Source organism: Athene cunicularia (genome assembly GCF_003259725.1).
Source record: "Athene cunicularia isolate RWA chromosome 18 unlocalized genomic scaffold, athCun1 chr18_part1, whole genome shotgun sequence".
NCBI lineage: Eukaryota > Metazoa > Chordata > Aves > Strigiformes > Strigidae > Athene > Athene cunicularia.
This window is the reverse complement of record NW_020799123.1, coordinates 5648157-5671924: the sequence shown is the minus strand read 5'-3', so window position 1 is coordinate 5671924 and position 23768 is coordinate 5648157. Positions and strand designations below refer to the sequence as shown.

Sequence of the window (23768 nt, the reverse complement as noted above, 5' to 3'; positions counted from 1 at the left end):
ATGAAGGAAACAGACTTGGCTGTGTGCAGGGAAGAGTTATGTTCGATTTAAGCCAGGAGATGAAGAAAAGCAGGGATGGGAAGAAGGTGCTCTGCAGAAATCGCTATGGGAACACTTCTACACACACTCTGCCTCAGGTCAGAGGAGCAGCAACCAGTCAGGACACCACAGAGCTCCCTCAGGTTCTCACTGCTGCATCACGACTCCAGCTGCCAGTGCCTCACGCAGCAGAGAACCACTGCTGGGGGAGCTCATGGAACTTTGGGAGAAAACAGCCCCTGTAGGTAACCAGACTGAAGGCCTACCAGGCACTGCCCCGGCCAGACGCCACCATGCCACGGAATGGGCATTGCACCCCATCACTGAGCCGAGTAACAGTTAACAGTGGGAAAATCCTTTGGGATCCTACAGAACTGAGATTCCCAAAGCCCATCAGGGAAGCAGGCAGCACCACCAGGAGCTTACAGCCTCCTGCCCTTAACAGAAGGGCTGTACCTAAAAGGCTGTACATAAAGGTTGTTTGTTGGAGTTTTTTTTATTGTTCTTGGATTTTTTGTGTTTGGTTTCCAGTTCTGTTGGTTTCTTTTGCTTTTTGGGGTGGGGTTTTTGTCTGCTGCACATCAAAGCATTAACATTTCTACCCAAGTCTGAAGATGCACCAACAGCTCACAGAGAAGCCTTTTCTCCAGATCCACTGAAGGCAAAACCAGCCAGGAGGTAGTGTTTCCACAGGTTTATAAATCTGATAAATACAAGTATAACACCCTGCCCACCACAATGGGGCAGGGGAGAAGGGAAGGGAGTCCCAGCGGTTGCTGAGAGTGCTGACTTGTACTTGGCAGAGTACACAACAGCTGGAGGTTTATGCCGATGTGTCAAACAGCTTCTCGATCATCTCCCCCACCTGGTCGACCTGGTATTTGATGTACTTCTCAGGGTTCTTGGTGAAGGGCACATTGCCATACCTGCAAAAGACAATAACCCCCAGGTGACAAACGACTAGAATGCAGCAGACACACCCACAGGCCCCTCCTTATCACAAATCAGCTCTAGTCCAGCACACCCCACTTGCATCTGACAGGGCATCTTGTAGGGAGCAAGTGACCTGGTTACAGCTGGTCTCCTGAGTTTTATATGAATAGCCCAGGGTGGCTCAGAGCTTTGTGCTAGCCAGAACATCTGCACTCACCCTGACCAAGGAACTGGGGTGATAGCAGATGTTTACAACTAGTAGAGATCAGTTTGGGGATTTTTTGTGTGCAAGGGAGAAAAGCTAAAACAGGACAGTAGAAGAAGTACCTCAGTTCAGGCTACTCTATGCCCCAAAGACTTCAGTAAATCCAAAGGAGAGGGACAATGTTGCAAGAGGTCGTCACCTGTTCAAGAAGGCACCATAGGTCTCTTTCACAATGGTTTTCTGTGCCTGGCGGATTCTGTCCCGTTGCTCCATGTCTGGGATTGCCCAGGCCTTCTGGATCTTACATAGCTCCTCCAGCCCATCATTAAAACCCTGTCCAAAGTAAAAGTCAGTGAGCATCCTGTCTGCAATCACAACTCGACACTGAGTCTGATGTTTTTCCCCTCCACTGCTGATCACCAACAGAGAGGTTTCTTCCTTGGGCAGATATTTGGTCTGTCCCAATCAACCAGGGGATGTTCTTACGCTGTCTAACACTTCCTCACCTTAAAGCGCTCCTTTATCATCTGCCGTTCCTTATCCTTGAGCTGCAACAAGGAAAGAAGGGATTTTATTTCATCTCCAGAAAAAAATTTCCAACATCGGTGTTTGACCACAACTTCCTATCCAGCCTAAGTAATATCCTACCTACTTGGCTTGAGTTCCCTCTCCTAAAGCAGGGAGGAGAGTGCTGCAGTGAGCAGCACACCCTACATTCAGCAATTGGCTTTCATCTGAAGTAGGTTTAACGAGGGTAACTTTCAGACAGAACAGACATAAAAATAGACTTCTTTATGCTTCCAGCCCTTTCTAGGGGAAGGTCTCAGGGTTTTGCAAATCCAAAATAGAAGCATCTGCTCAGATGAAAATGTAAGAATGGAGGCAGAGGTTAAAAGACTTGTATGAATCTGGGGCAGTGTTGACTAGAAAGCAGTGCTGCTCTCCATCTTGTCCCAGCTACAGTATTCACCCTGCATGAGACAGAAAGAAAGTTTCTGGGATTTTTTTAAAATGACAAAGGAGATGTTTCTGGCCATTTCTATTATGTCAAAGCCATCCTTGCCCATCCTCTCACCTTCACTCCTAGTTGAAAGACAGGCAGGTTTCTCTCCAAGATGTGTTCTGTCACCTTCAACCAGCTGCATGTGAAATGAGATAGGGAAGAGGCAAAGAGGAGTTACTCATGCCTCACCAGCACATCTGTGTCTTCATCCATGACCCAAAGGTCACCTCAGACAAAAGACACTCCAAAACTTTCCAGTGACCCCTTCCCAGGTTAGATTAATCATTTGAAAACCAAAGTATTGGCTTTGGTTTTAGACAAGTTTGGTTTTGGCTAATCTCTCCCACTGCTCCAGCAGCACTGGCTCCCAAGGAGTTCTCCAACTGACAAAACTAAGGGAAGAGCAGAGGAAGTCACCTGACCTGCGCTGGTAGGTCTGGATCTGTTGTTCAATGAGCTCCCGGTAAGACCTCTCAGCCGTCTTCTGTGTCACAGCTACCAGCTGGATCAGCTCAGACCTGAAAGAACAGAAAACCTGAGGAAGCACGTGAGCCAGCTGCTCTCAGGGCTGCAAGCAGGATGGCAATGCAATGACCCTATCAACAAATTCTCTTCTGCTCTTTACAATAAAAGCCACCTTGAAATGCACAGATTGGGAGACAGAACCTACTCCAAGTTACTCTCTAAAGCCATATCTTCAGTCCTCCCAAGATCAAAGGATTCTCTACAACCTAAGGCATCTCTGATGCTTTTATCTTCTACTCTTACATAATGTGATGTTTGTAATAGTGCAAAGCTTTCAGAAGGGCAGTTTCAAGAATGGAAGAGCAGATACGAGAGAGGCTGGCAAGTAAATGCACTCAATGCAGAGCTCTGCTCCAAAACCATGCTTATAATTAGCCTAGACATCAGGGAGATTCACCCAGATACACACTTACTTTTCCAGAGATTTCAGAATGTAGTTGTAGTTATTGTGCAGAAAAATGGCACTCAAAGCTGGGTCTTCATAAACCTTGGATTTACTAAGAAGGTTAAGCTGCAAGTTGCCCAGCACTTTGCCTTAAAGAGGGAAAAACAGAGAACAAGGTTTTGCACTGAAACTTCTCATTAGTGATGATACACACAGTGGTCTGTACTGTTGCTGCAGGTCCACAGGGCAGCAAACAGCACGGACCCAGCTGCAAACAAGGGTACAATCACTTGTGCTTAATCCTACAAGCCTTACACAGATCTTTCCTCAGCAAGTCACAAAAACCTCTCTGCAAACTAGTGCCTCTGTTGCAACTAGCAATACAGTGCATTCTATGTTCAGAACAAGTCCCAGGACTTGGGCACAGCCTGACAACGCAGACTCAGATCTCAAGGGAGCCAAAGGACCTGATCTCACTGTAACAGATCGTCACGAGGTAGTACCATGAATTCACCTCACCATCTTACTGTTAAACATGGGGCAGAGATTTTACAGAGCTCCTTTGGCAGCTAGGAGCCTCTGTGGGGTTGATGATGCAAAGTACTTTGTGAGAATGGTTCAAGGCAACTGATCAGAAAAGCACAAAAGTGAGCTGCTGCACTGTGCTTTGTCCTGTCTAAATGTGACAGTCTGAAACTCCCAGTTTGACCTTTTTTTCCATCCCTCCCCTCATACTCCAGCTCAAACATGGAAAGATCACATGGAGTAAGAGCACAGCCTGTGTTCTTTACCCAAGAATGAGCAAAATGAAGGACAGCTGGTGGGGCAGAAAGGGGAAGGTGTGCAGAGTACTCACAGATGTAGGTGCTCAGCAGCCTCCTGCTGAACTCTGAACTGTAACTACTAGCTGAAGAGCTGGTCTCTGAAAAGAAAAAAAAGAGTCTTAGTCCAGTCAACATACCATGGGGAAGGGGGGTATGCGTGGTCAGCCTGCCTCTATTCAAACAAGCCTCGTCCCTGTTGCTATGGAATTAGTGCAGAGCTCCCATTGACACTGAAATTAGCTCCCTGCTTCAGTGCCAACTGTCAGCCGCTTAGCCAGGGTGAGGGTGGAAGAGCTCTGCACCCCTCAATCCTTGTATCTGCATCAAGTGCTGAGCACCTCAGCAGAAATCTCTCCTTTCCTTCCTAGTGCTCAGAGGACACCCTCTTGAGAAATAGTCATTAAACACATTCCTCCCCATCCTTCCCCCACCACCTGGAAAGGGTTTGTAAGCACTAGAAATTGGCAGTCAGAGAACAAATGAGCTGGAGCTGTTAACAGCAGGCACACAACAGGAACTGAAACAAGCAGAAGGTCTCTGGAAAGTTTCAGCCATCCCCATGGTTGCTGATAGGGCCTGCTTGGCTCTGTATGAGGTACCATGCCACCATGGGAGCTTGCCCTTACAAGCAGTAACTCCAAGCTGGCACATGTTCCTCTGTCTGTGCACAAGAGATGGCTTTCTGCCCTCAAGGGCTTGTGGGCACGGGTCCCACAGGACACGTGGGGTAGCTATCTCCTCCTCCCCCCACCAGAAAGTTTGGCAGCTAGGCCTAGCTCGGGTGGTCTGAGTTCACAGGCACCCCATGGGAAAGGTCTTGAGGCTCCTGTTGCTGGGAGTTGGACAATAAGGAGCTGAGCACACGTGGGACAAAGCATGATACCAGCTGGGCCAATTTGCTACCCGTGCCAAAGAGATTCAGTGCCATGAGAGTGTCTTTAGCCTGTTTCAGCTCATGTGGCATCCCTCTTTGTCTGCTGGTGACAAGCCCTCCTATTCTTTCCATCCCACAGGCAAGAATTACTTACTCTCTCCTTTTTCCCTTTTCAATTATGTGTTAATTTATTTACCACTTCTGGAGGAGAAAGAGTTAACATACATCACCAGAGTCCAAGGCAATATGAACAGGTACGTGTGGGTAAGTGTGCTTACCTCTGGGATCTAAAGGAATATTGTATGTGTCCCCAAGAACTACAAAGATTAGGCAGAGCAGAGAGAAAAGGGGAGGGAAGAGAGAGAAAAAAGAAACGCAAAGTGCAAAAAGACAGGTTAGAGACCACCATTCATTTGAGAACAAAGCAGATATTAACACAGAGCAGCCACAGACAGCTACACAGAAGAGCAGGCAGGAGTCCCTCCAAGGCCACAAACAGAGTGGAGATCACAGAGGAAAGGCAGAGTCTAACCTCCTTCACCTGCTAGAGACATTGTCTGTATTGTCATTGTTTGTATTTAGCAAGACACCTCATTCCAATTCAGCTCAAACCCACTTTCAAGGCAAAGGAAAGCTTCCCCTCAGGCCAGCAGCAGGTCCTTAAAATGAACTGCAGAGCTCATAAAACCTTCCCAAGAACCCAAGCAAAGGCATCCCACCCTCAGCCTGCACTTCAGCATCCCTGTATAGCTATACAGGGCCCTACAGCGCTGTTCAGCGGGCAAGAGCAAGGGATCAGCATCACCGCATTTAACTGATCAACTTTGCTTTTGCTACCACTTGAGACAAATGTCACAGAAAAAGCTGCATGTATTACTGACCCCTTGGGATCACTGTGGGAGTTATCTCCAGACAACCCAACTCTAGACACCCAAACCTGAGCTAGCAACTGAGAGCTGTCTGTCATTAGAGATGCACCCTTGGGGGCAAGTCACCATCCCAAAGCAGATGCCTCTAGTTACAGAATCAACTCCCCCCTTAACCACCACTGACATCATCACCTCTGATATGATGATGCTTGGTTTAGGGTGATATCAGGTCCACAACCAACATTCAGTAACCAGCATCACTCAAAATAAGACCAGCTCTGCCCTGCCTGGGTGCCCCATGCTGGGTCAGGCCTAGCTTTTGGAGCAACAGAGCTGTTCCTGCATGAGGACAACACTGGCAGAAAACAGGAGCATCTGGCAGCAGACAGTCTCTAAGGCCTGACTGCAGATGGAGAGAACATGATTTACAACACTTGGATTGTGGGTCACCTCATGCATGGCTCTGAGGTACACCTCAACCCAAGCTACCAGATCTGTTACAACTACATTGACTTCAAGCTTTAATAATTGAACAGACAGCAAAGAGCCATTTTTCTCAAGCTGTCTTTACACAGCAGGATCCCTCTGTACCCAATGGGACAACGAGCCACAGTTAAAAATTGTATTGGGATATGGCCACATTTTGTTATATGACCAATATAAAAAAAATAGAAAAGCCTAGGCTACCTTTTGAATCAGCTCCTATGACAAATCTCTACTGCATGACAAGTCAAGGCTTTACAACAACAGTACTAACATTACCATTTGGGGAAGGACGTGGTAAACAGTTGGTTTCTCCAAGAAAAAACTGAGACTGCTTCTTTGGCCAAGGAAAGAGTCAAGGCCTGAGAGGTTTTGAACACTGAGCTTGCAAGTGGACAGGGCACGAGGCAGTGGCTACAGGAGATGTGGCAAGAAGCAGAGACATTCTAGCTTGAGTTAATTTAGAACTGGCAGAATTTTCCAAGCAAGAATTGCAGATAAATTCTGGAGGCTGCTGTAAGCTTCCCCCTTCTGCTCCTCAGGGGCTCCTAACCCTCTTCAAACACCAGCCAGTGGCCTGTACCTCCTCAGGTCCCTGCACCCTTGAATCTCCAGTTCTCCACCTCTCCAGCCTGCTCTATTCCAACCTACTTGAAAGAATGAGCTCTGCCAAGGCCAAGGGCTCACTAGAGACCTGGGAGCTGCTGCTCTGCACAGAACCAAGAATCATGCTCTAGCTGATACATAGCAGCATCCTGTTACATGAGGCAGTAGCTTTCAGCTTCTAATCTATGTATTCTTTCTGGAATTAGTCTCCAGCATCCTGGAGAGCAGAGCTAAAACTTGTCTTTGCTAGGGCACACGGCACACAAATAGCTCAAGAGTCCTAGCCTGGCTGTAGCCAGATACCAAGGAGAATATTCTTGTTGATGCTGTCATACTCTGACCAGAGGATATGGCAGAGAAAGGCAGCATTTCATCACCACCCAGCCTAACTAAAGCTAACTCAGCTGGACCAACCACCCTCACTCCAGTATGGTTACTGAGGACCAGCCCAGTGTCAGATTTGAAGCTAAATGACTAAGGCATTCTCTCGTGATACCACAGAGCACATTAGGCAATAAACACCATCCCAAGAGTACCCGATTGGAGCAAGTATGGAAAGCCAGCAGAGGAACCCTCCACATCCCTTGGAGCTCTCCAGATAACCAACTACTTAGTCGTGGCAGATTGGAGGACAAGACAAACCACAGGGTGAAGGACAGGAGGAGAACAAGCTCATAGCACATGTTGAGGTTCGATCTTTTTAGGGACAATGTCCAGACAATTTGGGGAAGGAACTGCATGCCCCAACAAGCCTCATGTATGTATGTACCTTGTGAAGCCAGCATGGCACCCGCTGTCTCCTGGAAATCCAACAACTGTTGTAGGAAAAGGATGGCCTGGAAGCAAGGGAGGGAAGTTATGAGCAACCAACATTGTGTCTCCTGTGCTCTATTATTAAGGATCACGGAGGATCACTTGTCCTCACACACTTAAAAGCCTCCAAGAAACAAATCACTACACTCCTTTGAGTTGCTGCGTTTTACCCACACAGTCATATCACAGCTTAGCAAGGGTAATTAGCTAATCACAGAATCATCTCGGTTGGAAAAGACCTTGAAGATCACCTAGTCCAACCTTTAACCTAACATTGACAGGTCTCAACTACACTCTCTCTATGGAAGCCAGTTAATTGCCCTTCCAATACAAAGACAGCTTAACTGAAGAAGTTTCCCTATTGTTCTTTTTAAAACCTCTTCATGAAGCTGTTTTTCACAAAGGATGGTTCAAATCATCACCACATACGTTGCTGGTGAGTTCGTGAACTGTCCCATCTTTTGGCATGTTATATTCCTTGTCCGGGTCATTCTAAGGAGGGAAGAGAGAGACATAAGGTAAGCATGTAAGGAAACTGAGGGCACCTACAATACAACTGCTGCTGCAAGTGAGTTGTAGGCTTGTTTATCCAGCCTCTCTCAACATCCTCAGACCTGGCTCTTGCAGTGCCATCTCCTGGTGCTCAGAAACCACAGCTCCTAATCACTGGCAGCTCAGAACCACAGGGGTTTGTTCAGCATGTGACCATCAAATGTTCAGCTCACCGACTGGGCAAGGCATTCTCCAAGCCCACCTTACACAGGGACAGTTTAACATGAGTCCTCCAAAACTTTTCAAGTCAGCAACCTTCTTTTTAAATAGAATTAAATTATGAGATTGACTTGATACCTGCAGAGACCTGGAAGCTCATGTCAAATGATCTGCAGTATGCTTGTTAAGGGTCTTAGGCAGAGACCTCCTGTATTTGAGCTCAGGACTAAGCATTTGTTTGGTATTTGCAGCTGACTGTCCAATGTGATCCTGCAAGTTCCTGCTTTAGAGTCAGGAACAATGCAGTCTCATGGAAAACTGCAAGCTAAATTAAGGGGTTAGCTCAGAAAACCCCTCTTCCAAGCCTGCTGGTCTTGACAGAAAGAACACTGAGGAGAATCCTACCTTAATGTTGTCTGCAAACTCTTCCAGTGCCCTTGCACCAGTGGTCTCCATGGAAGTGATCAGCCCTGGCAGTTTGTTCTTAGTGCCTGCTGCAGTTCCCTGCAATAGTTTCATAACAGATCAGAGAAAGAAAACAAACAGTATCTGGACCTTCATCCAGCACCTACCCTTCCTGAATCCTCATCCTAGCATCTTGTTCTCAGTTCCCACGTGCCAGGAGAATATTTACAGCAGCACCACCAACCGGTGAAATCCTGCATTCTTCTGCCAGCCAGAAGGGGAAGATGTTGTGACCCTAACGGTGACCAGGACTTGCTACCTCTCATATTTCCTCTCATGCAACCTGATACAGGAGGTTGGTGCATTGCAGTCACCAGCTGGAAGCAGATGGAAAGGAGCCTTGCTAAACCTGGGTGCCATCATCAATACCTGGAGAACCTTGTGGCACAGTCCAAGCTGGCTCTCCTCAGAGCAGCCCATCTCACAGATGTCAGTGAGCACAGTCTAAACTAAGGTCAACAATATCAGAGATGAAACACCTCAGAGGCCACGTATACAGCAGAATATAGATGGTCCATCACTGTGTCATGACTTGAACTGAAAAGAACTGCTGCTGAGAGATGCTGTGTTGCTGGTTCACCATTACAGGAAGGGAACAAGCTGCATTTGGGTCACTTAAAGTTCATGCTGGAAGACAGAAGCAGCATTGCTTCATTCAAAGCCACTGTGATAATCCCTTTCAAAAAGTTCTCCAGACAACCCAAGCCACAAGACCCTCTCCAATCCCATCAAGCTCACCTGCAAGACCTGGTCAAATTCTGGCTTCATCTGCTTTAGATGCTTAAGGATGGGGAAGATGGTGAGCACAGCTGAATAGTCATGTCGGATGATGGCCTTCCGGGCAGCCGAGACAATGTTATCCCCCTCCATGATCAAGTTATCTAATGACTCCTGCAACAAAGCCAGAGTCAGAAGAAAGCAAGATGACTTTTGCCCAGGCAGCACAAGAGGCTCAATGCAGGATACCCATTAGGATGCCAGTTTAGTTGATGGTGGGTAATTTGTGGTACCCAGTGAGTGACACTGAGCATGTGCTCTCCAGGGTCTGTGCTGGCCCCGTTCCCTAAGCAGGTCCTGGAGGCCAACCCCAGCAGTGGTGGTGCTCTTGGGCACCGACAGCAGGTGGTGGAATCCACATCCTCACAATGAAGAGGAAGGGGAAAAAGACTTTGTGTGCATCCTTTACAAGAAAAGCCCGAGAGGCTCAACTGACCTGGATAAGAGAATCAAACGTCTTCTTCTGGTGGTGCTCCGGGACGATTTCTGTCAGGAGCTGGTATTCACTCTGGGCCAGTTTGACAAAGGCACTAACGCAGTGAATGTACGCATCAATCTCGATGTCGAAGACGTCATCCCTCCCTGTAAGGGCAAGAGGGCTTTAAGAGAGAGTGAAATTCACACAACTTCCAGCAGCTCTGGTCACTCCAAGGCCTTGGTTTAAACAAGGAGCACGAGGTTCTTCTGGAAAAGGTGGTTCTGGCTTTGCACCCATCCTTTCATGAGAACAAGTCATCTTCTTACCAAACCTGCCCCCAGGTTTGTGCCTGGGAAGCTGCCAAAGTCACCTGCAGTTCAGGAAACAGGTATATCAGGACACTGTCTCTTTCTGGCCTCATGACAGAGGGCAAGTTTGGAGCTCTTCTGAGATACAGACTAAATTTAATCAAAGGCTTGAACACAGAGTACTAAACTCCAGAAGGTCTGAGGTGAATTATTCAACATCTCTGCTTGTATTTTTAGAATTCTTTATCTCCATCCATCATGCAGATGAAGAACTGCCATTCTGCATCAACATTTCTGGGAAATCCTGCCTTCCAGGACAGCCTTTTCCCACAGGCAGAAAGGGAAGATAAAAAAGAGGCAGATGAACATTTAAATCCTATGAAGCAGGAATATCAGCACAGCTAGGTGAGTTATCTGCCACACAATGCTGCATATAAATGCAAATATTCAAGTCCTAGCATACCAATGTCTCAAACAAAGATCCATCAAAGAACCTACGTGGCAGGCATGAGAAGTGCTGGTATGATAAAAACGGCCCGCACCAACTCAGGCCAACCACTAGCTGGATGTGTCAGCAGGACTCACACCATCCTGCATTACTCAGACTCCTGTAGTAACTACTACAAGACAGTAAGATTACACAGAGAGGCCTTTTGTAAGCTATGGGCCACTGCTGATGTTTCTGTCCTCCCAGTAATATCTGCAACCTTTGATGGAGAAAGAACCAATTCTTCCCTACACTGACAGGTCCTCAGGTTACTGTTTTAGAAGTTATGGTCAGCAGGGAACACACAAACGTGATGTGGTTTTACAGACTGTCCCTGGTGGAGTGGCCCGCTGTATTGCACACCATGTGTGATCCCCTTCCTGTTTGCTTCACTTCAGCACCAAACAAGCCAGTAGCTACCTATAGGAAAGTGCCCCTCAGCATGGTGGCCACCAGTATTTAGTTGGACAAAGTTGGGGTTCCCTGTTTGAGGACTTGGGGGGTGTGTGATTAGTAGGAGTGAATTCTACTGAGAAGAGCCAGAGCTTCTTAGCCAGAGAAGGCCTATGCTCCAGGACTGTCCACGTAGATGAACAGCCACTGGCTACAAAACTACTGTGAAACATGCTGAAAAGAAGGGATGTTAGCCAGCTTGTTATGAAGTGACAACATGGTACTTACCAGCAGCTGGCCCATGCTTGTCGCTCAGGGTATCGGAAAGGTGTTTAACTCGTAAATCATGCTCATGACCTAGTGAGATGTCAGCCGGCACAAACAGAAGGCGCAATTTATCCAGGGTGGTTACAGCATGGATGCTCACACTGGCTGGAAGCCACTTCAAGCTTGGCTTATTTGATCTGTGGGATACTTTTTTCCCTATACAGTCCCAGGAATGTTACCTGACCAAATCCCTTTGTTGGTCTATGTAGCGGTAGCAACCCTTTGAAACCTGATGAGAAGTGCGAGTTAAGTCATCTGTTTGGACACAGGAGTACCTTGAATCTCCTGCCATAAGTTCTGAATAGAATAGCAGGCACCAGCAGTCCAGTTTGTACCCAAAATCATTACAAATCCAAACTCAAAGCCCATCTCCTGTTTAGCACAGGATTCTTTTTCCCCCAAATGAGTGATGTTAGTCACCACCTGGGATTTAGTAGACTACAGTGTAGGTGCTGCAGAGATCTACTCTGGATGTGTACATAGCAGGAGGCAGAAAGGTCTTATAGGTGCTTTGAAGCAAGTGACCTCTTCTCCCTTATCTGGTACAACCTCTATAAACAGAGGAGATCAGAATACGTAAGATGACCATTTAGGTAGGTCTCCACAGAGAAGATGTACAGGTATGATGCACTGAGCTAGCTGTGGTCTGACACTTCAGCATCAGGTTTGGAAAGGTCACTAGGAAGCTGAATGTCTCAAAAAGTTCAGGCAAAAAGAAAAAGAGAATAGAAACACCACAAGCAGATGTCATCAGAGCAGAGCTTCCATTAGCCTGGTGGCTATGGTGGGTCACCTGCTTTAAGGTAACATTCCTCTCCACCTGTACTCATGTTTAGACACTGAAATTCAGAAAAATAATCTGGCCCTCCAACATCTCCTTGGTTCCCCAAGGATACCTGCACCTATCCAATGCTGTCCACCAAGCACTAGGCAAATGGAAGTCCCACCTGGAAAAGCAAGGCTGATACACAGAGAAAGTCAAGGGTGAAGTAGCTAGAGCTGTGATTACCTTCCATAGGAATGAAGTTAGAGGCCCCCTTTTTCCCATCTAGACCATGCTGAGAGTACTGTTTCAGAAGGTTCTGAGCCTTACGGATCGTGCCTGTCACCAGAGCCAGAGAGAAGAGACAAGACCTAGAAAATGAGTGAAAGAAAACAAACCCAGAACACCAGCCCTCCACCAGCAAGTCACCTGGGCCCAGCAAGAGGATGCTGGGCACCAATGAGCATGCTCAGTACAGGAATGTGAACCCCAAACTCATGTCCAAGTGTGCAGATACAATGGCATTTCCAGACTGTTTCCCTGCATCGAGGGTGGGGACATGAATTCCAGCCAGGGTTACAGAGTCAGGGAGAGCTCAGATCAGTTTGGTGAGGTGGTATGGCTGGGTGAGAAAACAGCATCAGAGAAGGGAAGCAACGAAGCACCTGCATCAAGTTTAAGCAGGCACTCTGCATCCAAGCGTACAAGGTTTGTTGAGTTTCCTCAGCCATGGGAGCAGGGCTTTGCAGTATGGACAATTCCTGTCTGGCAACATGTTGCCTGCTCCCCAGAGCCACAATGCAGCTGCTTGCTTAGAGCTGCAGAAAGGTGCCTTTCCAAGGGGTATTTTCTGAGCATGCTCAATACAGACCCATCAGGAGCCCCACAGCCAAGACAAGGAATGATCTCTGGCATTACAGGAAGCGATAAAAGGGGAGACAACCTCTGGGCTTGAGAGAGCAATTGCAGCAGCAATTCCCATCACAGCAATCACAGAATAATGGATGCTGCCCACCCATGTCTAACTCGCATTAAGTCACCCTAATCCCCAAGACACTTCTCTTCTAAGGAACTGCAAATCAATTAAAACCATGGAAAAAAAAAAACAACACTGGGTTAAAAGATTTATACTTAACACACACAAAAAGACAGAACTGAACAAAAGCCAGTGCTGGATATACAGCTAGAAAGCACAAAACAAAGCATTAATGTGACAACTGAAGACTAAGCACTGTTTCCACATTAAAAGGTTAGTCGTCATGCAACAAGCTACAATTATCACAAGCACATGGACACCCTCTCACAGCAGAGCTTTGCTGTTGCCTGCACAACAGGGAACAGAAAGTTTTGGGAAGGTATAAGAAGTTTCTATAGGAGACCTAGATGAAACAGAACTGGGCTGAGTAAATGAAGAAGGATCCAAGAAATAAAAATGCTGCTGCCAAAATTACAAATTGTTCTTCCGCTTTAAAGTAATAAATACTTCAAACATGCAGAAAATCTCTACTACCACCAGTTACTGTGAGCCACAGTGCAGCCTGGAAATGAGCGTTGGCTGCCCAAATGCTAAGGACTGCTATCCTGAGGGGATACACAGTGCTGCAGAACAGCATCATCCCATGAAGGGATATATGGCAGGGGGGAGGAAACTTCAAGTCCCCCAGACAGTGCATCTAATGGGGAAGAACAGAAGAGAGGTTCCTACTGAATCACCAAGCTGCCTTAACCTGGCGCGCGCTTACTGAACAACGTAATGTTTCATTGACAACATTTTTCTTCTTATCAGTTCAAAGTGTTCTCAAGCACTTAAAGAAAAAAATAATATCCATAAAACACATTTTCTAGAAGAAACTTCTCCCTCTCCACCCACACCGGGGAGGTGGGAAGACTTATGCCCTCACTGTGCTGATGCATTTGCTCCTAGTTTCTGCCATGTGATAAATAAGAGGTCTATGCCTCTTCTTTCAATGCTCTTCACACCCAACGCTTCCACTTTATTCTTAGCTACTTTCAGAAACATTCAGAGCTTGAGCACAACAGCAAGTTCCTCTCAGCAAGCAGGGCTGTAGCAAGCTCTGAAGATATGCACTAAGCTCTTTCTTACTGCTGTTACCACAGCCCAGCAGATGCAGAACAGCTCAACCTACATACTGTTCTTCTACAAGTTCTTTCATCTTTCCCACTTTCAAGCATCCAGAGGGAGGGAAAAAAAAGAATAAAAAAAAAAAAAAGAAGGGAAGGTAAATTGGTGTGAAAACCAAGCAGACAGTACAACTGCTGCTGCTGTCAATAGGATCTGACTTCACAGGTATGCAGGGGCACATCTTCACAGCCCACCCCTGAGAGTTTCTTCTCAAATGAGAGCTGAAATGCCTTCGCTGCATTTTATTTGCATAAGTACAATTACCTGTGTTTACGCTGACACATACCCAGTGTTCAGTGGTCACAGGCACCACTTCAGTGCTGCTGTATCCCTCTTACTTAGCATTGTAATTAGGCTTTAATGGATTCCAGTGGAAGCCAAATGCTTTTGTTCCATGATTGTTTTCCCCTATTAGGCAGCTCACAAACCAAATGGGACTGTTTCAGTTACTAATGAAAACATCACATTCAAGCCAGGCAGTGATCAATATGGGAAGCAGGAACTGGGTCTTTATTCTGCCACACACAGACTCAACTGCCTGCCTTCAGGTAGCACCTCACTGCTAGGTAAACTGGAACACTAACTGGAAAAAGGCTCCCCTATAGCTTGAAAAAAGCCCCTAGAACCCCCAAAAATCAAAAACCACCTGAAATTTTTATTCCTGCAGCCTAATTGTTAAATAAAGTGGCTTCTGGGCACACATGTGGCACAGCTTTCCAATTGCACATTGTTCCCCTTTTTTTCTTCCATTAGGCAGTTTTCTAACCAAGCAGAAGGACAATGCTCTTTTCTTAAGCACCAGCTGCAGAGTCTGCATAAAACTGGTTAAAGCTCTCTGGCTTTTACTTGTAGGCAGCCAGGCTGTGTGCCCCTACCAGCACCTTCTGGCCCCATCCTTCCCCAGCAGTGCAGAGCTGCTGAGCTACCTGTGTCTCTCAAACCAACAAGAGAGCGCTGGGTCTACAGGCATCACAAAAAAGTTGTATTTTATGTGCGTGTTTGTAGCAGGATGACTTGGAAATCAGAATACATTTACCCTCCAAGACAGACTGATGACATTTCAAACAGCAAACTACTTAAAAAAAAAAAGCCCACCGTTTGCTTCATCGGTTCAACTTGACTTGGCAAGTTTCATGTAAGAGGAGAGAACTCTGCTTTAGAGCCATCTCCAACAGTCAGATTTTCAACTGCATGCTGTAACAACAGGAGATGGTACAGGGTACACCCACAAATAAAACGGTAACAGAGATGAAGAACCTCTGAAGCAACACACAGATATGGAGCATGTTCTCCAGAATGCAACACAGTACCTGGGGGACAGGGTGGGGTTTCTCTGCTTTGTTACCCTGTCCCTAATACTTCACCTTCCCTTTAGCTGTAGTCTCTCTTGCGCTTTGCTTTGTGGGTAAACAAGTTACAGCACATCAGATTTAGTTTGTTATTTATCCCTTGCAACAGGTTAAAGTGTGCATTGGGGTGTGCACTGGGATATTCTTCCTTAAGGACTAAAGGAAATCAACTCACTTGTTGGGACAGGGAGAAAAATCTCCTTGTCTGAAACCCAAATTGGCAGAACTTGACTTTACTTACTGAAGCAATAACACAGAAAACCATTTCTTTGTCCATAATTGAACAAAGTCTAAAACCAGGGGAATCAAATGCGACCAGATGAACATTGCTACGAAGAGGGCCACTATGCCAGTGCAAAGAGGGTATAAGACCTCCACCTCAAGAGCTGTCCTTGAAAGCTGATGGAACTACACAAAAACCTCTGATCTCTCCTCCAAGACTATTTTTTTCCCCATTTTTAATTTCACATAAGTACAATTTAGTAGCCATAAGAGATGGCTGCTGTATGAGGTTTAACCACCCCTGTCCTTCAAGAGCTATAGTCTCGTTCTTTGTCCTTGTTCACGGAAGATTGGAGACAAATTAGCCACTATTTTTTCTTGAGATTGACAAAAGCCCAATAGATCATTCGAAATGCTCTTTCCTTCATAACTGTCAGCTCTAAGTGCATTCAGACTGTGTTCTGTGCCTTCTACCTGGCCCATCTCACAAACTCCAATTAAACTGGGCAAAAAGATGTGAAAATCTCCTGGTAAATCTACAGCCAAGACATTCATCATGACAAGTAATTTTGGATGTCCAAATGCATCCATTTTGGAAGAGCCCTGTTTGTAGGGAACAAATGTTTGTGCTCTCAAATGTGTGGGCTCTTTTCTGTACTCTCTATGTGAGCATCCAAGATCTGAGACCCATTAAAAAAATTCTAACGATTTTTTTTTAAATCTGCCCATAAAAAAAAATAAATCTCCTCCATCTCTGACTATTTACCTAGAGCATAGGAGAGATGTTATCATTTGTCAGGCTGCTCAGAAATGTTTGCTGACTTCACGGCAATCAAAACCCAGGGACCTTTTCAGTATCAGAGGATAACTGAGTACTGTGGACCAAATCTGAAGCACCCACCACCCGAGTTCCCCATGGCTCAACTACAGACCTCCACGCAGCATCTTTCCAGTAAAGAGCTACTGAACCACACAGAAATAAATTTTACCTATTGTAATCACACTGTTGGGCAGGAACCTCCATTCAGGAGCTGAACACAAATGACTGCCGTCAGGCTTACGAGCATTTTTGAACACCGTTTTTTGCCATCTGCAGCACAGCTAGCTCTCCTTAGCAGGAGGATATTGTCTTCTACAGGTCTCCCAACACTGGAGGCAAATTCTTATGCAAATAACTACCCGCCAAAGTCCAGAAGAAAGCCAAGTGTGGAGTGAGAGACATCTCCTTGTCAGGTGGTTCTCTGCTGACAGGGGAAAATCCACCGAAATTCTCAGACTACTGCATTCACCAACTGCACCTCATACATCAGCTTTCAGGAACAGCTCCAGGCACAGCAGCAATGGCATAGATTGATTTTAAAAGACCAGGGGGATGATCTCTGGATGTCACAGCCTTCCCCAGACAGCCCTCCCACTCCCAATATCCCAGGCACACCCTCTGCTTTAGCAAGAAGAGGCCCAGCAAAGCCTCTCCACACACAGAAGTGAAGAGAGTGAGCACCAGGACCAGCACACACACACATAGACGCACATTACCTGGGATGAGGACTGCATTCACATCAGGATTATAAAAATAAACACAACACAATTAAAATGGGTATTTCTTTTCCTCCCTTTCCCCATCCCATCCATTCCCAGTCCCTACCCACACATATTATTCTCCTAAACCCAGTAAGAGTAGTTAGACAACACAGGAAAAAATATTAGGGTGGAAGAGTATTGGCCAGGTAAACCCACAGAAATATGAACTTTTCTGGCTTTCATCACTATTACAAAGGAGACAACAGGGTGCTGTGACACACTGAGGTACAACATTACTGTGCTGCTGTGGGAGGTACTGGCTAGCTTCTGTCGGCCCTCCTCCTGGCCCTGCTCCCACTAGATGGCACATTTCAGAGACAGAAAGTCCAGCTGTGCTCCAGCAAATCAGAGTGAACAGCCTTACCAGGTGCAGAAAATGCAGCAAAACTCTGTTATGAGGAGAGGTGGAATAACCCACCAGCCACATTCACAGCTCTTCCAAAGGCAGACTGAGGCAAAAGCTTTAACAGCCCTTCCAAAATTCAGACAATTTCAGATCTCATTTGTGTAGGCACCTACTCAGTCTCCATCTCAACTCCTGATGAGTTTTTGGTTGCCTTGAATAATAATAATAATTTATTCATAACTAATTATTAAAGTGATGTGTTTTATCAGATCAGAGTTTTCTATTTTGCCGTGGCACCATCTATATTCTGTATTCCAAGACTGAGGACAGGTGTTCTCAGATCATAGCCTTTTATAGCCTTCTCAGGTCTCTTTTTACTTATCTCCTTGGTTAAGGCAACAGCCTTTTCTCTCCCTGTATACATGAACCCTCTCCTCCCTTTACATCACCCAGAGAACAAACCTGATGAGTTGACAGAGACAGAAAACGTCTGTAACTTCAATGCTGAATGCAAGGCAGAGAAGAGGTGCTTATCTCTGAAATCTCACCCCTGCTCCTGTCCTAAAAGCACATTTTAGACACAGGGGCTACTTCAGAAGTGAGAAGGCCTGCAGGTATGCGCTTGATACTCAAGCAAGAGGATACACAGTACAATGATCGCTCATTTCGTGGACTCACCGGGTCTCTTGATTGGCTTTTTGGTGGGGGTGTCCTTCCTTTTGTTTTGAATGGCAGGGGAATATGGCACTCCCGTGGAGGAGCTGTTCTTACGGAAATGGTCTTTCAGTCCCTTGATGGAGCGGTCAAGCTGGACTGATCGGATTTGGAAGTAAACAGTCATGAAATCTAAGGAGTCAAGGTAGAAACAAGATTATAAGCAAACAGGGAACACTATACGGTAAAACAAACCTTTCCTGAAACACTGTGCGTCCCTAAGGGGACTTACTAGCATTGATGTTGGACTCGATGTAAGTGCTTTTCCCTTCCAGAGCCTCTCCCATTTTCTTCAGAAACAACTTCTTCCTTCCCCTGCAGTGTTCATTCCAGCCCTCCCACCACACACACCATTAAGTCTGTGAACCACTACCAAGAGCACATTAGTTGTGGAACTGCTGGGAAGTATTTGTGCAAACATTGCCAATTCAAGTGCTCAGTGAGAGACTTTACACCCTTCTCAGGATTCAGGGCACTCAGGAATTAAATGAGGTGTTCATCATTTGAAAGCAGAGTATAAACTCACTAACAAAATATGCTATATATGCTTGAGCTGCCTTTGATCATGGAAAAATTCTTAAGAAGCTTTTAAAGACGTTCATCATACTTAGTAAGCACAGTAATCCCCACTCAGAAGTAAATCATTGAGGTAGGGGGTGCTTCTAGTAGCTGTATATATGTGAAAATACAGGTTCTCTGTAACAAGTCAACAGTCATTCCCTCCCAAATGAAAAGCTAATAAAGGAGTAGAAAGCTATAGGCATATTTTGATGCTTCAGAACAGGAAAGAAGAGACATGTACTGACTGAATTAAATCTTCTGTGCTGTTTTCCCCCTGCCCTTCGTCACATTTAATACAGAAAGTTCTGTTCCTGTTCATAAATAGTTCCCAAATAGGAGTAACTGTCCAGTGCTCACACATTTATAATACCTGAGCACTAGATAGCTGCAGCTCCATCAGAAGGCATTACAGATGCAAGTTAAATGGATTTCTGCTATAGCACAGACTGTGCATTAAGGTAATTTGTGCTTCATTTACACAGCTCTTTCTCTCGTCATATCTATCAGGAGATCACTCTGTTCAACTGATTAACCATCACTTCAGCCTCACTACAAACACTGTAAAAAAAGCAGGATCTGAAAGGAGACTGAACTACTCACTCAAAAGGTGTCACTAAGGCAGTCACCAGCTCTGCTCATGCTGCTAGCCACCAACAGCAGCGTGACTCATGGTTTGTTAGCAACAACAGCACCTGAGCAGAGGCTTCATGGCTGAATGTGTGTGATCTACAAGCCAAGCTGTTCAGTGCTACACATAACCCTCAACACTCTACTTTGTCCCAACCACACGTGGGTAGTAGTAGTTGGAGAGTGCTCACCTGACACAAAGCTACAAGGGAACAACACACAGCACTACAAACCTTGATTCCTGCCGTTTTCCACCAGCCAGCCAGAAATGCGGATGACATCATGCAGGACACTCTCCGGGAGGTGCTCCAGGGACATCTCATCCTGTGTCTCCATTTCATCGTCCCCACTGATCAGGTCCAAGATGAGGATGGGTGGGACTGGCTTGCTGTGTCGTGTCATCAAGCTGCGGAACTCTGATTCCAGAGACTCCTTGCCCCTCTCAAAGAGGGATTTCTGGCACAAAATAGAAGGGCAGAAGCAGCACAGGACTTCTGTAATCAGTCACTCTGAGTATTTCTGCATAAGAACATACATTCTGCAGTGTTTCTAACAACTGATAAGTACTGTATGCTTCGGACTCCAACAATGCCTAACTAAGAGACTTTTAAAACAAATTAAATTTAAAAAGGCTTGGGAGCTGCTCAGTCTTCAAGTTGGATTTAAACAGATCTCCCATTCCGCTCAAGCAGTTGAAGGACTGACAAGAGCTCCTTAGGAGGAGGTTCAATCAACTACACCACACATACACGATACACTTTCAGAAGTCCTGTTGGCACAATTCATAGAGAGGTCAAAACACCACAGACAGAAATGCTGCTGAGTGCAGGTTTAAACAGAAGCCAAAACAATAATTTCTTCAGCTGTGCCCAAACACCTCCTTCACCAGGCAGCAAGCCTGTCACCCTCTCCCAGCAAGAGGGCAAGCAGCAGGGCTACATCTGGCCCTCTCTCACCCATGCCAGGTTCCAGACCCACAACCTACCACACGATTCAGCTCTGGGCTGTCCGGATTGTTGTCCTGAAAGTATTCCACTGCCTTCTGGATTTTGTCCATGCAGTTCAAGTATTCCTCCAACCTCCCAGTGGGGCTGAAAATAAACAGCAGTGCCCCAAGAAGCAAAGAAAGAAGATATCAAGAAAGCACTAGACCAAACTCAGGATAAAAGCTGCAAGAAAAGTTTTAATTCCCTTTTCTTCAGGCAGGAGATGATCACGGGATTCCCTTTTGCCTCCACTCAGTGTCACAGCAGAATACCCAATACACATAGGAAGTGCAGAAGTACTGATGACTGAGCAGCACACAAGTCTCAGCCTTGTCTTCCTCTCTCTGTCAGGCCCTGATGAGAAAGGCAGAGAAAGCTGCACATCCCACCCTAGAGACGGGCCATCACAACACCCTCATGGAGACTGAAAGCAGGTTCCAGAATGTTCCGATTCACCCTGGAAGCAGCAACAACATCAAGAGGGGAGGAAGGACCTTTGAGAAAAGGGCACAGGAAAGAAGAGAAGCCACCAATGCTCATGAGATTCACATGGCAGTATGTCTAAAAAACATGGAAGAGCCACCAGTGCAGAATCTGAGCAGGCTTTGCCCTCTGGGGATTGCTGAAGGTCAAGTCGGGCAGCTTTACTGTGGTCTGATGATGGGGGAAGAGCATGAGAAGGGTACAAGGAACATTATGCTGAGTGTGTGGAGTCAGCTCCCCTGCCTTTATCCCAGAAGTTCACAGAATAAAGCTCTCCAGCAAGATCTGGCTACTCAACTCACCCTTCCTTTATGATCTTCTCTGTGTCCTTAGCCACATGGTAGTAACTGATGACGTGATCCAAGCAGGACAGAGTCTTCTCCACATTCTCCTGCAAGCGCTGCAGGTTCTCTGTCTGTTTATGGACAGGGATGATGGAGTTCTCCAGCTTCATCAAACGACTTTCAAAGGAGGAGAGGATAGAAACCTACATGCCAAGAGATAAACAGAGCTGAGGACATCCTTCCGCATGGATCCATACAGTATGGTAATAGTTAAAGCAGGGCAATTGGGGAACTTCAGGTCCCAGCTTGGTTTTAGGCTCTGCTATTAATTTGTCATAGCTCCTTATGTGGGCTGTCTAATCCCTCTATGTCTTAATTTCTGTTAATAATTACATGATTAAAGATATCCCTCAGATCACCTGCCATACAGATACAGGCCAATCTTGAATTAAATGTTTATAAAATGTGAAGAAAGTGTTCCAAGACAGTACTAGGGAGGAGCAAAATTTTATTTGACAGCAGAAAAGAAATCCACAGGAACTGCCTGGAGGTGCCCTAGATAAAAAGGGCAACAAAAGCAAAGCCAGCAGCCACTTTGCTCCACACCACTAAGACCTAAACATGAGATGCACAACATGAAGGCATAGGACCAGTATAGTGAGAACCTTCTTTTCCATTACAGACATTTGTTTTTTATAAGGGACTGTGGTATTCTTCTGAAAGGCGAAAAACCTTGGTAAGCTTGTAAAGTGTGCTTTAATGTCATCTTTTCTAAGTCAAAATATAATTCTTTCAAAATTCACTCCTATGTTATGTTTTCCACACTTCTCTACCAGTGCCTCTATGACTTTCTTAAAGCACTGAGCCTAAAACTGGGCATAATATACTAGCTGAGGGCTTACAAGCAATTAGAGCACAGTAATTACTTTCTACCTCTTAAACAGAACACTCCCAAAATAAAACTCCAAACAAGACCTGACTTTATGAAGCAACAACATGATGCTGTTGCACAAACTAGCCTGGGGTCTATTAATACCTCTTCCTGAGAGAGAGGACAGACTGTAAAGAGCCAAGTCCAACAGCTCATTTGAGCCTTCATCTCCCCAGGAGAGAAGCTTAGGATTGAAACATTCATTAGTTTTCCCCTTTGCCCAGCCACTGAAAAGTAAAACACAGATGCAGAGCAAGTGGTTCATTACTCTGCATTCCTCAGATGGGCACAATGGCACCCTCGAAACAAATTCTCCTAAGAAAAAGTAAATCCAGGCACAACACTAGGGCTGAATTTCAAGGAGCTCCTCACCATGTTCTTTGTAAGCTGGTCACTTTTCTCAAGGCTCTCTTTGATAAAGGACAGAGTTTCTTCTTCCTGTCAGTAGGATGAAAAAAATAGTCTTCAATTCTTAACACTAAGCATTTAAGTCTCTAAACATTACATGTAGATTTTTACAAGTCCTGATAAACACAGCAGCAAACCATGTTTGGTCTGATGCTGAGGCCACATTTTAACACGCCACTTCTTAACAGAAATCAGGGCCACTGACCGAAGGTGAAAGACACGTAACGAGTGAGGTTTTTATGGATCCCTTCAATGCCACATGCCTTAGCATACTAAAGTCACAGCACAATATAAAATTAACACGTTTACCACAGAGGCACACTGACTCAGACAATGCCCTTCCCTGCCACAGCACAACACTGGTTTTGCACAAGCACCATCCAAATCCCACGGCAACTGTGAACTCAAGTAGCCAACATAAAGCAACCACTAAGGGCTTTTTTCAAGTCACCAGAGCCCTGAGATAGGGGGGGGAATAGCAGCCTGCAAGGGTTGGCCTCACAGGCTGGACCTGAGAGCCTGAAGAGAGACCCCAGAAGCTACCAGGCCCTAAGAGGGGGACCTGAGGCCCGAACTGGGAGGGCAGAGATACCCCTTCACCATGAAAAGCAGGGCCCTAGGCCCTGAGGGGAACCTGGGGAAGCTGCGAGGCCCGGAGGGGAGTAACCAGGTCCTCAGGGAGTCGCGGGACGGTCCCAGGCCCGGCGAGGGCCTCCAGGCCAGCTCCCAGCCCCATCTCCTAGGCAACGCGCTGGAGCTGCGGGCGCGGGCCCGGGGCCAGGCCTAGGCCCAGGCCCAGGCCCAGGCCGGGCCCGCAGCAGGTCCCTAGCTTAATCCCACCTGCTTAAGCTTGTCCTCGATCTCCCTCCTGCGGGCCGACACCTCCTCGGTGGGGATCATCCTGCCGCGGGGCGCGGGGCCGCGC

General features: G+C 46.2%; 1 protein-coding gene across 12 annotated transcripts in view; it reads right to left on the bottom strand.

The window, feature by feature from the left end:
- Positions 1-718: 718 nt before the first annotated feature.
- The window catches only part of EXOC7 (exocyst complex component 7), a 23190-nt gene continuing 140 nt past the window's right edge, over positions 719-23768 (bottom strand). Inside the window, exons 2-23 of one of the 12 annotated variants that reach the window (XM_026861152.1) lie at positions 23684-23762; positions 22808-22873; positions 21523-21707; positions 20737-20842; positions 19985-20207; positions 18528-18695; positions 17459-17470; positions 12455-12547; positions 11407-11475; positions 9949-10094; positions 9474-9626; positions 8676-8774; positions 7989-8051; positions 7516-7582; positions 5067-5105; positions 3947-4012; positions 3119-3239; positions 2603-2698; positions 2253-2316; positions 1684-1725; positions 1377-1510; positions 719-965 (exon numbers count right to left, since the gene is read on the bottom strand). In XM_026861152.1, the coding sequence (XP_026716953.1) occupies positions 863-965; positions 1377-1510; positions 1684-1725; positions 2253-2316; positions 2603-2698; positions 3119-3239; positions 3947-4012; positions 5067-5105; positions 7516-7582; positions 7989-8051; positions 8676-8774; positions 9474-9626; positions 9949-10094; positions 11407-11475; positions 12455-12547; positions 17459-17470; positions 18528-18695; positions 19985-20207; positions 20737-20842; positions 21523-21707; positions 22808-22873; positions 23684-23743 (2175 nt within the window). In that variant the 5' untranslated portion in view covers positions 23744-23762 and the 3' untranslated portion in view covers positions 719-862. The remainder of the gene's footprint in view (positions 966-1376; positions 1511-1683; positions 1726-2252; positions 2317-2602; positions 2699-3118; positions 3240-3946; positions 4013-5066; positions 5106-7515; positions 7583-7988; positions 8052-8675; positions 8775-9473; positions 9627-9948; positions 10095-11406; positions 11476-12454; positions 12548-17458; positions 17471-18527; positions 18696-19984; positions 20208-20736; positions 20843-21522; positions 21708-22807; positions 22874-23683; positions 23763-23768) is intronic. The other 11 variants (XM_026861151.1, XM_026861154.1, XM_026861153.1 and 8 more) reach the window with 11 other exon arrangements.